This window comes from Panthera tigris, chromosome C1, assembly GCF_018350195.1.
Source record: "Panthera tigris isolate Pti1 chromosome C1, P.tigris_Pti1_mat1.1, whole genome shotgun sequence".
Taxonomy (NCBI): domain Eukaryota; kingdom Metazoa; phylum Chordata; class Mammalia; order Carnivora; family Felidae; genus Panthera; species Panthera tigris.
In genome coordinates this window covers 41,901,852-41,916,632 of record NC_056667.1, presented here as the reverse complement: position 1 = coordinate 41,916,632, position 14,781 = coordinate 41,901,852, and the positions used below count along the sequence as shown (strand labels likewise).

Sequence of the window (14,781 nt, the reverse complement as noted above, 5' to 3'; positions counted from 1 at the left end):
TAGTAACAATGAAAAGAAAATAGTTTTTGAAATAACAAGTAAATATACAGTGAACATTTCCAAGGCAGAAAATTTTATTTTGTTTAGTTTATTTTATTTTATTTTATTTTATTTTATTTTATTTTATTTTATTATTAAAGTTTATTTATTGAGGGAGAGAATGCACACATGCGAATGTGCATGCACAGGGTAGGGACAGAGAAGGAGAGACAGAATCCTGACTTGGGGCTCTATCCCATGAACCATGAGGTCATGACCTGAGCTGAAATCAAGAGTCAGACGCTCAACTGACTGACTGACCCACCAGGCGCTCCAGAAAATTTTGTTTTAGATTTCTCCTTAGATTAATATACTATCTATTAAAAATAAAAGCTTACTAAAAGCATGTCAAAAAAAGGAGAGTTACCAATTAAACACAAAACACAGTAAGGCAGAACTTCCATTTTTTTCTCAGAGAAGTTCATTCACCCAACAGCATTGTGCATTTACTGTATGTTAGGTACTGCTTTGCTGTAAGGATACAAACATAAATAGGAAATAGCCGCTCTTCTCAAGGAGCCCACAATCTTTTAGAATCTAATTTTTAGTTCACTGAAATTGAATGAGTCACTGAAGACTAATGTTGCCTTTTTAGTCTGATGTATATAGGATTGAGAGCAAAGCGCCTTTCAAAAAGGAAACTGAGATAATCCTATTTGCGATCAATGTGGGAGACATAAAAACAATACAGAAGTAATTAAGTGTTCTTTAAGTGTTCTTTTATTGAATACTAACTTGTATATCTTACATTTTAAGAGTACTATATTTTCTTATTCAAAGTTAGAAGAATCTATGGAGATCTAATTCAACTTTGTTATTTTCTAATTAAAAAATTGGAATCTGGAGGGATTAAATGATTTGGCCAGATTCACAACATTTAGAGTAAAATCAGGATCAGAATGGAAGTATTCTGACTCCTAGTGTTTTCTGTTTTTTGTTTTGTATCCACAGTGTGTCAAATTGCCTCTTTGTGGAACCTCAAATACATTCTTCTCCCTGCCACCAAATATCTTTACTATAATTCCATCACTCCTTTAATATAGCTCCTATTTTCACTTACATTTAAGCATTATTTGAGGGTTCGTATGTACGTCCTTTCTAATCCAAAGTAGCATATCAGTAAAATGAAAGCTTAGATAGGAAAAATTCGAGTCAAGAAGTATAGCTGGTTACTTCAGTATTTCATTTTTTCTTTTTATCATGTGCAGAGCAAAAAGAATGAGCCAGGAAGGTATGTTACACTACTTGACAGTGATGAGATCAATGCCTTTTCTCTGATATAAATCAAATTTTGGTGAATGTTAATGCTTCTTTTGAAATTAAATTTTTTTTTTATTTATTTATTTGAGAGTGCATGCGTTCACTCACAAGAGCAGGGGAGGGACAGGAAGAGAGAGAATCCTAAGTGGGCTCCGTACTGTCAGCACAGAACCTGACATGGGGCTCTGTCCCATGAACCGTGAGATCATGACTTGAACTGAAATCAGGAGTTGGATGCTTACCCACTTAGCCACCCACCAGGCACCCCTTGAAATTAATTTCTGAAGAATTTAAATACTAAGTGAGGTTGAAATTCATTTCTGAAGTACAAATGAGTATTGAAAACATCTTTACTTTTTATGGAACTCTAGTGATAGAAATGATTTGTCGTTTCCAGTTATCTCTCAATCTATTAAAATCTATTTGTTTTTATTATGACTTCCTTGGTATTAAAATACGGTGACTGGAAAGAATAACCATAGGATTTGGAATATTCTGGTTCTTAAGGTTTTAATACAGTGAAATTTGTTTCTTTCTCATTCACAGTGGTTTACTTTGTAGAGTGAGTGCAGGAAATGATATGGCATGCCTCACTACTGATTTACTTGCTGCTCTTGGCAAGGCGGAACCTGTTTTTACTCCTTTGGTGTTAGCCTTTCGCTACTGGGCTAAGGTAAGTGGAACAGAAGAAAAAAGTACTTATCTTTAAGATAACTCAGGCTTTTTCCTGTACTAACATGTAAGATAAATCATAATATATGGGGATAAAATAGTTATCTGTGCCAGACAGAAAATGATGTGGCAGGTTCTGATTATGGACATGAAAATGAAGTCTCCTAGACATACAGAGTAATTGATATATTTTATTATTCTCCTTTTATGTAGTACAGAAACATTTTCTTTCACATAACAAATGAGGCTCAAGTTTTCACCCTTAATGTAAGTTAAAGTTGTAAGATGTGGTTATGCAAGTTAATGCATAGGTTTGCAAGGTTTTTTTGTTAGCATCTTTTTTCCTGTCTCTGTCTCAGAACATTGTTCTCTTTCCTCTAAGTTACTGATAACCTACAGCAATTTCTACTCGGGTAACTGCTGAGAATCAGTTATCTGTTTCTTAAATTAGAATTAATTTTGAAAGGCTGTGGTATCCTTTGTTGTCATTTCTTTGGTATGGAGGTAAGGAGGAGTGATAAAGTCACTACCATTATCAGTCCAAAAGACTAGAGAGAGAGAGAGAGAGAGAGAGAGAGAGAGAGAGAGAGAGTTTAGCCTTTCTGAGTGTGTTCTTATCAGTATAGTATTCATCACTTGTTACAGTAGTGATGAGTATAAATTCTCAGTCTTATACAAAGAAGATGGATTAAGGGGATGGTGGTGAAATGAGTAAATTGAGAGCAAAAACTGCTAGAGGATTCTTCTTGGAATTTTTTTGTTTGGACTCTGATAAGAGGATTGAACTCAGGATTGGGGCAGAACCAGCTGGTTGAGTAAGGAGGAGCAGTCAGAATTCTAAGGTTGGGGTTTTTTCAACTCAAGACCTTTGTGTTTGCTGTTCTCTTCATCTAGAATGTTCTTACTCCACATACCCAGCATGGTTACTTTTTTCCTTTTTTCAAATTTTTGCTTAAATTTTACCTTGTCAGGGTTCCCTGACAAGGGAAACCATATATAAAATAGCATTGCCTTCATCATTCTCCCTGTCTTTACCCTGCTTTATTTTTTTCATAGCACTTACTACTACCTGCCATACATATATTTATTTGTTTGTGATCTGTTTTCTTCCATGAAATTGTGAAGTCTGTGAGGTCAACACTAGTAACCAAGGTTTCTCAGAGTGTGGGATGAGACTGGTACATGAAGCATAGCTATCATTCAGGAAACTCAGTGTACCAACTCTGGGAAGGTTAGTGGCTTCATAAGGGATGAAAATGTAAACAGTAGCCCCTTGGATAATATTTCTTAACTATGTCCTAAGTTTAGTTATTAGAAAATAGTTTCCGTTTTCTTAAGATATTCTTTTATTCAACTAAGGTAGACTGTGTGAGAAGAATATGAATGATATTCATACAAGTTACTTTCATTTGGAAAAAAAAAAAATGTAGTCTGTTAACTTTGTTTCCTAAAGTGGCTCTTAGAAGATTTCTCAAACTTCTGTTGATTCTGAATGTACTAGTCAATGAAGTACACTAAAAAAATGCAGTATGAAGCTGGTTAAGAGTGGCTCTTTTCTATTAGATCCAACAGAACAGTGTGCCTGATTTTTGGCGGTTGTGTTGGTTACAAAGAGCTTTTTTTCATGGTTTTCATTTGCTGAGTTTATTGTAAGAAACCTAGAAATAATTCATGGTGTATTTTTTCTCTCAAAGACTTTTTTTAAAACAGCTTTATTTATCTTGAGGTTTTAAGCCACATTGTACATTTTATAATAAAGCACAGATTTTCCACAATTTGAGAGTTCAGAAAAATTCTAGTATATGAATATAATTTATTCTGTAACTGATGTAATGAAATTGCTCTTGACTATTCTCTGGCTGTCTCCTCTCTTAATTTTAGCCTCCCAGTAATAGGAAATCGTTTTTAAGTAAAGCCTTTTAAAACTATTTAGCCTTATCAGCCCTTTATAGTCAAGTTTCCTGACTCAGAGTCACTTTTCTTTGGTTAACATAAGAATTAGGGGCGCCTGAGTGGCTCAGTTGGTTGAGCGTCCGACTTTGGCTCAGGTCATGATCTCACGGTTCATGAGTTCGAGCCCTGTGTCAGGCTCTTTGTGGACAGCTCAGAGGCTGGAGCCTGCTTCAGATTCTGTGTCTCCCTCTCTGTCTGCCCCTCCCCCACTCATGCTCTGTCTCTCTCTCTCTCTCAAAAATAAACAAACATTTAAAAAATTTTTAAAGAAAAAAAGAATTAATTTTAGCAGTATTTGACATCTGAAAGAAATTCCTGGAGACCACTACATGGAAAAAAATGAAACTGGACCACTTTCTTATACCATACACAAAAACAAACTTAACATGGATTAAAGACCTAAATGTGAGACCTGAAACCATAAAACTCTTAGAAGAAAACATAGGCAGTAATGTCTTTGACATCAGCCTTAGCAACCTTTTTCTAGATGTGTTTTTTTAGGCAAGGGAAGCAAAAATATAAACTATCAGGACTACACCAAAATAAAAAGGTTTTGTACTTATAAGGAAACCCGTCAACAAAATAAAAAGGCAGCCCACTGAATGGGAAAAGATATTTGCAGATGATGTATTTGATAAGTGCTTAATATCCAAAATGTGTAAAGAACTTTTACAAGTCAGTACCAAAATACCAAATAATCCAGTTAAAAAATGGGCAGAGGACCTGAATTGACATTTTTCCAAAGAAGACATATAGCTGGCCAACAGATGAAAAGATGCTCAACATTATTAATCATCAGGAAAATGCACATCAAAAGCGCCATTACACTTTGTCTTATCAAAAGATAAGAAATAGCTGGTGTTGGTGAGAATGTAAAGTAAAAGAAACCTTCTTGCAAGGTTGATGGGAATGTAAATTGGTGCAGCCACTGTGGAAAATAGTACGGAGGTTCCTCAAAAAATTAAAATCGAAAGTACTATACAATTCAGTAATTCCACTCCTGGGTATTTACTCAAAGAAAAAGAAAACACTCCAAAAGACATATGCACCTCTGTGTTTATTGGCATTATTTACAATCGCCAAGATAAGGGAGTGACACAACTATCCATTGATAGATGAATGGATAAAGAAGATTGTGTGTGTGTGTGTGTGTGTGTGTGTGTGTGTGTACACATACACAATGAAATATTACTCAGCCATTAAAAAAGAAAGACCTTGCCATTTGTGATATCATGGATGGTCATAGAGGGCATTATACTAAGTGAAATAAGTTAGGCAAAGAAAGACAAATACAATATGATTTCACTTATATCTGGAATCTAAAAAACAAACAAAAAAAGAAGGAACAGGCCTATAAATACAGAGAACAAACTGGTGGTTACCAGAGGAGAAGAGGGTAGGGTGATGGGCAAACTGGGTGAAGAGGAGTGGGAGGTACAGGCTTTCGTTTGTGGAATGAATAAGTCACATGGGTGAAAGGTATAGCATTGGGACTATAGTCAGTATAGTCACTTGTGGTGTGCATAGCATGACATATAGAGTTGTTGAATCACAGTGTTGTACACCTGAAACTAATGTAATGTGTCAGTTATAATTTAGTTTAAAAAATTCTGGAGGCCCAGCTGACAGGCAATTAAAAAATACTCATACAAGGATAAAAAAGAGATCCCTAGGTTTGTGTGTATGTGTGTGTGTGTGTGTGTGTGTGTGTGTGTGTGTGTGTGTGTGTGTGTATGTATAAATACAACTTGTACAACTTGATAATTTGATATGTGTATTAATTGTGAAATAATCACCAGTCTGTTACCTGTCATAGTTACCTTTTGTGTGTGTGTTGAGAATGCTTGGGATGTACCTTCCTAGCAAATTTTAGGTATATACTAACAGTAGTATTACCTATAGTCACCATGCTATAAATTAGATCACCAGAACTTACTCATCTTGTATAACTGACATTTTGTATCTTTTGACCAAATTCTCTCCATTTCCCTCTCCTCCAGCCTCTGGTAATCACCATTCTAACCTCTCTCCTCCTTTGAGTTTGACTGTTTTAGATTCTGCACATAAGGGAGATAAGCGTTTGTCTTACTATATTTAGTTTCTTTCACTTACCAAAATGTCCTGTAGGTCCATCCACATTATTGCAAATGAGAGAATTCTCTTTTTAAGGCTGAATAAGATTCCATTGTATTTGTATACCAATTTTTCTTTATCTCTTTATTTGTTGATAGACTTTAAGGTTGTTCCCACAGCTTGGCTATGATATCCCTGTGTTTTAAGAGCTCTCTCTTAAACTACCTTAATGTTACTTCTCTGTGAGATGTCCAATAGTGTTAACAGCATACATTAACAGTTTCTTACAGTTGCAAAAAAATTTGTAGTTAACTTGACTTAGTCATTAGGCCATTACTCCTGTCATAGTACTCTGGAGAAATGAGAATTTATTCTAGTGGAATAGTTGAAGCTCTTATTTATTTTATTTAATTAAAAAAAAATCTTTAATGTTAATTTTTGAGAGAGGGAGAGAGAGTGAGACTGAGTATGAGCGGGAGAGGTGCAGAGAGAGGGAGACACAGAATCTGAAGCAGGCTCCAGGCTCTGAGCTGTCAGTTCGGGGCCTGATGTGGGGCTCAAACCCACGAGCTGTGAGATATGACCTGAGCTAAAGTTGGACGCTTAACCAACTGAACCACTCAGGCGCCCCTATTTAATTTTTAAAAAATGTTTATTTATTTTGAGAGAGAGTGTGCATGTGTGTGCAAGCAGGGGTGGGACAGAGAGAGAGGGAGACAGAGAATCCCAAGTGGAATTGTTAGCTGTTAGTGCAGAGCCTGACACAAGGCTCAAACTCATGAACCTGTGAGATCATGACCTGAACTGAAATCAAGAGTCAGACACTTAACCGACTGAACCACCCAGGTGCCCCAGATTGAAGCTCTTGTTATAAGTGTTCTTTATCCTTTCATTTTTAATTGTACTTTTTTTTTCTTTTTTTAAGTAAGCCATACACCTAATATGGGGCTTGAACTCATGGCCTCAAGATCAAGAGTCATATGCTCTACTGACTGATCCAGCCAGGACTCTGTAATTCTTAAATTTACTAAGCCATTAAACTATAGTGATTATTATCTTTATCGTATAAATAAGAGAATGAAAAATAAAAAGTAAAAAAAATCCAAGTATAGACTAATCTTACTTATATAGATGCAAAAGTCTAGATGAAATATAAACAAGTGGAATACAAAAGGTTATATGCCATGACTATGCAGGATTTCAGGAATATACGAATGGTTTAATATCAGGAAACCTCTTAACATAATTTATTATATTAACAGTTTGAAGTGGAAAAAAACATGGATGCTGAAAAGGCATATTCTTCATAAAAAAAAACTCTTAACTAGTAGTGAAAATTAATAATAAAGACTGTTTACTAAAAAAATAAACATCATTTAAATCGTGAATTACTCAAGCCATATGTGTTAGAATTAAGAATACGACAGAGAAGTTCACCAGTGAAGTTGTACATCGTTTTGGGAGATTTAAAAAATAAAATAAGAAAATGAAATGAAATAATGTATATATTGGAAAAACAATAAAATTTATTAATGATATGATTGTATACCTGCAAAACTTTAGTTAAAAAACTATTGGGATTAGGGGCGCCTGGGTGGCTCAGTCAGTTAAGCATTCGACTTCAACTCAGGTCATGATCTTGTGGTTTGTGGGTTCGAGCCCCACGTTGGGCTCTGTGCTGACAGCTCAGAGCCTGGAGCCTGCTTCTGATTGTGTGTCTTTTTGTCTCTCTGCTCCTCCCTCACTCACACTGTGTGTGTGTGTGTCTCTCTCTCAAAAATAAACGTTTAAAAATTTTTTTAAAAATTATTGGGATTAATAAGGGAATTTGTAAGATGACTAAATATGCAATAATTGGTTTTCTCTGTCATGAAAATAACCTGGTAGAGTGGAAACAAAAATATTACCTTTGTGACCATGTCACAAATTATAGAATACTAAAGACTAAATTTAATAACAAGGGTACAGGAAGCAAATTATATTATTGATAGGTAAAAGTGAAATCCGAACAAATTCATGTATTCAGCAAACATTTGTTAAATGCTTCCTATGGGCCAGATACTATTCTAGGTGCTGGAAACATCTAACAAGATTATGTAGGGTCCTGCTATCAGGAAGCTCACATATTTGTGGAAGAATCAGCCAGTAAACAAATATATAAGTAACACAATATCTGGTAGAATTTAGTGCTATAAAGATGAGATGATGTGATATGAGAGTGACTTTACACTAGCTGGTTAGGGAAAGTGATATTTAAACTCAGAGCATGAGTAACCAGCCACTTGAAAGTCTGAGGGAATAGCATCCAACAAATAGCTAGTACAAAGCTTCTAAGGTACAAATGAGCTTGTGAGGAACAGAAAGGAAGGCAGGAGTGGCTGGAATGAAGCAAGTGAGAGTGAAAGTTCTTGTGGTAAGGAATTTGGATTTTCATTGTGGCGAGAAAGCACGGGAAGAGTTTTAAAAGTGGTGTATGTCAGTCAGAGTGGCCAAAATGAACAAATCAGGAGACTATAGATGCTGGAGAGGATGTGGAGAAACGGGAACCCTCTTGCACTGTTGGTGGGAATGCAAATTGGTGTAGCCGCTCTGGAAAGCAGTGTGGAGGTTCCTCAGAAAATTAAAAATGACCTACCCTATGACCCAGCAATAGCACTGCTAGGAATTTACCCAAGGGATACAGGAGTACTGATGCATAGGGGCACTTGTACCCCAATGTTTATAGTAGCACTCTCAACAATAGCCAAATGATGGAAAGAGCCTAAATGTCCATCAACTGATGAATGGATAAAGAAATTGTGGTTTATATACACAATGGAATACTACGTGGCAATGAGAAAGAATGAAATATGGCCTTTTGTAGCAACGTGGATGGAACTGGAGAGTGTGATGCTAAGTGAAATAAGCCATAGAGAGAAAGATAGATACCATATGGTTTCACTCTTATGTGGATCCTGAGAAACTTAACAGAAACCAATGGGGGAGGGGAAGAAAAAAAAAAAAAAAGAGGTTAGAGTGGGAGAGAGCCAAAGCATAAGAGACTGTTAAAAACTGAGAACAAACTGAGGGTTGATGGGGGGTGGGAGGGAGGGGAGGGTGGGTGATGGGTATTGAGGAGGGCACCTTTTGGGATGAGCACTGGGTGTTGTATGGAAACCAATTTGACAATAAATTTCATATATTAAAAAAAAAAGTGGTGTATGACTTGATGTGATTTATGCTTTGAAAAGATCTTTCTGGGGTAAAGATTATAAATAGGGAGCCCAGTAAGCAGGCTGCTGTAATATATCAGCCAGAGGCGATAATGGTCTTTGCAGGGTTAGAATGGATGTGAAGCATAGCAGACTGATTTGGGATGGTTTTGGAGGTAGGACTTGTAGAGGTATTGGATATGAGAGTTGAGGAGAAGTGAGTAATTGATGACAACTCCAAAAATTTTGGAAAATGTAAAGACACAAAGATCTCAGATAGGGAAATGGTACCCTTAAAATGTAATATTGCCTTAATTTAATTTTCAAATGTACAGTAGTTCTAATTACCAAGAGTTTTTTAAAAGTTGATAAAATGATCTTAAAGTTAATATGGAAGAATGAGAATAGCCAAAAGAATTCAAAAAGAGAAGACTAGTGAACGGGACCTACTTTACCACTATAAAACTGCTTCAGTCAAGTATATGCCATTGCCATAGGGATAGACAAATAGATCTGTGGAACAGAATAGAAGGCCCAGAAGTAGATCCTACTGTAAATGAAATTTTAATGTAATGAAAAAATAAAAGATTTCAGTGATAAAACAATGGTTTATTTGTTAAATGGTGGTGTCACACTGTATATTTCTTAAACAAAATAATGTTGGATCCTTAGGACACTAAATGCAAAAATAAATTCTACTTAAATGAAAAATCAAAATTTTAGAAGAACACTTAAGAGTATGTATATGTTGTCTGTAGTTTGGAGAAACCTTTTTGCCATGATAGGAAACCTTGAAGCTATATTACATAAGCATATTTATATGTGCATTAATATATTTTATATGATAAAAAGTACCCTAAATAATGTCAAAATAAAAACAGATTGGGAAAAATAACATTGTTGAAGTGCATATATCAGCTATAAAGGGTTATTAACTATAACGTAAAATGAATCTATACAAATTGATAGGCAATGCATGCAAATAGAAAAATTGGCAAAAGAGTCAATAGGCAGTTCAGAAAAGAGCAAATCTAAATGGTTACTAAACTTATGAAAATTGTATAATCTCTTAGCATTGAGGAAATGCAAATTGAAATAATTCTTAGATAATTACATCTTATACATCCTATTGGCATTTTTAAAAAGTGGTAATACTTAGTGTTGGAACATGTATGTGTACACTCATGTTACTGGTGAAAAGAAGAATTTTTGTAGTGATTTTGGAAAACAATCTTATTTATTAGAATTCAGATATATCACACATTTTTAAATCCAGTAAACACAGTGCTGGGAATATAGCTCATATAAATAAGCACTAGTAATTAGGAAATATATATAAGGATAAATATTACAGCATTACTTAAAATGGCAGTAATTGGGAACAGAATATAAATATCTTTGCTGGGGAATCTGTTGAGTAGCCATCCAGATTGTAGACTATAATTTAAGAATTTAAAAGAATGTATTAGATGGGGTACCTGGGTGACTCAGGCGGTTAAGTGTCCAACCCTTGATTTTGGCTCAGGTCATGATCTCACGGTTTGTGAGTTTGAGCCCCATATCAGGCACTGCATGTCAGCGTTCTCTCTCTCTTTCTCTCTCTCTCTCTCTCTTTCTCTCTCTCTCTCTCTCTCTGTCTCTCTCTCAAAATAAATAAATAAACTTAAAAAGTATTAGATCTGTACTAATTGACTTAGAGGAACTTTGTACGTTATTAAGGGAGAAGAATATATACAGAATATACAGAGACATGTCTATAATACACAATTTTGGTAAGAGTGACATAAAACATAAAATATTTCCTGCATTTATATAGAAAATAGGAATATATTTGTATATGATTACTAGAGTATAGATAGAGAAAAAGGCATGAAAGAGTATATAGAATATTGTTAACATTGAGGCAGAAGTAGAAGCAAGATAAAATAATATTTTAAAAATGTGTATACAGTAAAAGCACTATGTATGATATTCCATTAAACTAAAATATATATGTGACTTTATATACAATAAAGAAATGAATGGAAAGATCACTATGTTAATTTTATCTCAGGGTAGTGTGATTTCAGGTCATTCCTTATAATTTTTATTGTTTAAACGTTTTACAGTGATTATAGCAGGAAAAAACCAGCTGCTCCTATTGTGAGGGGAACAAAGAAAATTAAAGCTAAATGTCAGTACTTTTTCCCCCTTCGTTTTGCAGTTATGCTATATTGACTCCCAAACTGATGGCGGAATCCCTTCTTACTGTTTTGCTTTAATGGTGATGTTTTTTCTACAACAAAGAAAACCCCCTCTTCTTCCTTGCTTACTTGGAAGTTGGGTAAGCATGAATTTGTGACATATATTTGCATGTATATACGTAGTTTGCTCTTGCAGAGTGCTCTATTCAAACATATTAAGCTGGAATTCTGGTTTGTCTGTTTGTCCATCTTTTTTTTTTTTTTTTGTAAATAATTTTTCCACTACCAATTTGGAATGCCTTTTTATATAGATTGAAGGCTTTGACCCAAAAAGAATGGATGACTTTCAGCTGAAGGGCATAGTAGAAGAGAAGTTTGTGAAGTGGGAATATAATTCAAGTAGTGCAACTGAGAAAAACTCAATTGCTGAGGAAAACAAAGCTAAGGCAGACCAACCAAAAGATGATACCAAGAAGACAGAAACAGACAACCAAAGTAATGCCATGAAGGAAAAACATGGCAAAGTAAGCTTTTTTTTTGTTTTTGTTTTTGGCTTTTCTATCTGTAGGATTTGTGATGCCTTCGATTGAAGCTATTTTAATAGTAGATTGACTGGACTGACTTTGCGTAAGCCTCTTGGCCTCATTTTCCTCATCTGTAAAGTGAGGGGTTGATCTGGTTTAGTTTTTCAGTACTGAGATTCTCTAATGAATTTATACCTCATTTTGGAAGACGTATATTGTTTGAATCATGTCATGGTAATTCTTTGTATCTTTTTCATTTAGACAAGGAAAATTTCCTTCAGGAGTTGGGCGGTGACCAAAACTTTAGCATGTGGGAATAATATTGCCAGATTGGTGGAAAAATAAAGGCCCTTTCCTCCCCTAGGGGGTGGCTTGCTTATTTAATCATTCAACATTCATTTATTAAGGACCTGCTATGTGCCAGACATTATCTTGAGGGCCTGAGAACGAAAGATGAATAGCCATTGTGTCCTCCAGAAGTATGTAGTCTTCTGAAATAGACATATTACTACAGAAATGTAAGCATTACTGAAATGATTACTCTAGCTATATTGAATTTTATGTAGTTCCCTGAACATTTATTCTTAGTCCCTTCAACACTCCTACTTTCCTAGACTTCTTTCTACTCTCTTCTCAAACCACCAATACTTAGCTAGTGCTTTTGCTTATTTACTGAGAAAACTGAAGCAGTCAAAAAGAACTTCTACATACTCCCACTATCGCCTGCTACTATCTGCATTCACATAATCTGCTTTGATGCTTCCTTTCATAACCTCCCTAGTTGCTATCTAAAGTCATTTTCTACACTTGTGTATTTAATCCCATCCCTTCTTGTTTATACTAGAACTTTGCTCTAGCAATTTTTCTCTTTCCTGCCTAAGTTAGCAATTTTTCATTCTTTATTGAATCAAACATGCTTTTATTTCTCCCATTTAATTTAATTTATTATTATTATTATTATTATTTTGATAGAACACGTGGTGAGAGGAAGAGAGAATCTTAAGCAGACTCTACGCCCAGCGTTGGGGGGGGTGGGTGAGGGGCAAGGTTTTGATCCACAAACCCTGAGATCACGAAAGAACTGAAATCAAGACTCAATTGTTTGAGCCACACAGGTGCCTCCTTCCCCCCCCCCCCCACCATTTTAAAGCAAAATAAGGACATCATTTTCCTTCCCAGTTACTCCTTTGCACCCGTTTGCAGTACAGCTTCTTGAAAGAATTGTCCACATTCACTATTTCTGATTTCTGTTTCCTATTAACTCACTGCATTCAGTCTTCCACCCTTGTCAGTCTACCAAAACTTGTATCATCAAATGTCGTTATCCTCCACATTGCTAAATCCAGTTGTCAGTTCTCAGTTTTTATCTCTTTGGACTTATCAGCCATATTTACCAGTTGGTTATTTTCTTCTCTGAAAAAAAGAATTTTTTTTATTTTTTATTTTTATTTTTTAGCTTTTATTCAATTTTGAAAGATGAAGAGAGAGCATGAGCAGAGGTGAGGCAGAGGGAGAGGGAGATATAGGATCCGAAGCAGGCTTCAGACTCTGAGCTGTCAGCACAGAGCCTAATGTGGGGCTCAAACCCACAGACTGAGAGATCATGATCTGAGCTGAAGTCGGATGCTTAACCGACTGAGCCACCCAGGTGCCCCTTCTGAAAAATGTCTTAACTTTCAGGGTAGCACACCCATGGCAGATTATTCCTTCTCAGTCTCCTTTGCTGTCTTTGTCTTCTCCCTTTCTCTCTAGTCTCCTAATGGTGGCATGCTCCAGGGCTCAGTCCTCGATCCTCCCTTCTCACTGCTTTTCTTCTCTATCTGCACTCTGTTGGTGATCTCATTCAGTTGCATGCATTTTACATACCATCTGTATGATACTCCCAAATTTAAATCTTTGGCCAAACCTCTCTCCTGAACTCTATAGTTGTATCTCCAACTGCCTATATACTTTCTCTACTTAGATGTCTAAGAGATGTCTTTTTTTTTATTTTACTTTTTTAATGTTTATTTATTTATTTATTTATTTATTTATTTATTTATTTAGAGAGCCTGCATGTACGTGCATGAGCAGGAGAGGGGCAGAGAGAGTGGGAGAGAGGGAATCACAAGCAGGCACCACACTGCCAGCAGAGCCCCGACATGGGGCTGGATCTCATGAAGTGTGAGATAATGACCTGAGCCAAAATCAAGAGTCGGACCCTTAACCAACTGAGCTACCCAGGCTCCCTCCTAACAGATGTCTTAAACTTAACATGCCTGAAACTGGACTCCTGGTCTTCCTCTTGCTCCACATACAGTTTTTGCATCTCAGTTGATGGCACTGCATCCTTTCAGTTAGTCAGAAGCCTTGGAATCATCCTTTACTTCTCTCTTTTATACCCCATATCAAGTCTGTCAGGAAATCCTATCATTTCTGCTTCAAAATATTTTCAGAATTTGACCACTTCTTGGCAGAATGGTTCTTCAAAAACTTAAGTCTTATCATGTCCTTCCTCCTCTCCACTCTCAGAACCCTTCAGTCACTCCTCATTTAATTTAGAATAAAAGCTGACTCTTTAACTTAGTAGCTCTTTGTTTTCCTCTTCTCTTCTTCCCTTCTTCCCTTCTTCCCTTCTTTACCACATTAGCTTTCATGGTTTTCTTTTTAAAGCTAGTCACTTCTATTTAGTGTGTTTGGTCTATCTGTTCCCTATTCCTAGAACACTTTTCCCTCTTCTTCAAATGATACCTTCTGAGCAAGACTATCCTGACCACTCTGTTTCACTGAAACCATGTCCTGCTCCATACTCCCATCCCCTTTTTACTAAACCTACTCGACTTTTTCTTACTTCCACAGCACTTTTCCTTTTTGTAACTTGCTATGTAATGTACCTATTAAGTTGTT

The 14,781-nt window shown here is 35.9% G+C and overlaps 1 protein-coding gene across 15 annotated transcripts in view; it reads left to right on the top strand.

The window, feature by feature from the left end:
• Nucleotides 1–14,781, top strand: part of TUT4 (terminal uridylyl transferase 4) — a 134,996-nt gene that overhangs the window by 63,512 nt on the left and 56,703 nt on the right. For 14 of the 15 annotated variants that reach the window (XM_042997163.1, XM_042997161.1, XM_042997162.1 and 11 more), the window contains 3 exons: nucleotides 1,846–1,972; nucleotides 11,392–11,511; nucleotides 11,683–11,895. In XM_042997163.1, coding sequence (XP_042853097.1) covers nucleotides 1,846–1,972; nucleotides 11,392–11,511; nucleotides 11,683–11,895 — 460 coding nt within the window. The remainder of the gene's footprint in view (nucleotides 1–1,845; nucleotides 1,973–11,391; nucleotides 11,512–11,682; nucleotides 11,896–14,781) is intronic. The other variant, XM_042997171.1, reaches the window with a different exon arrangement.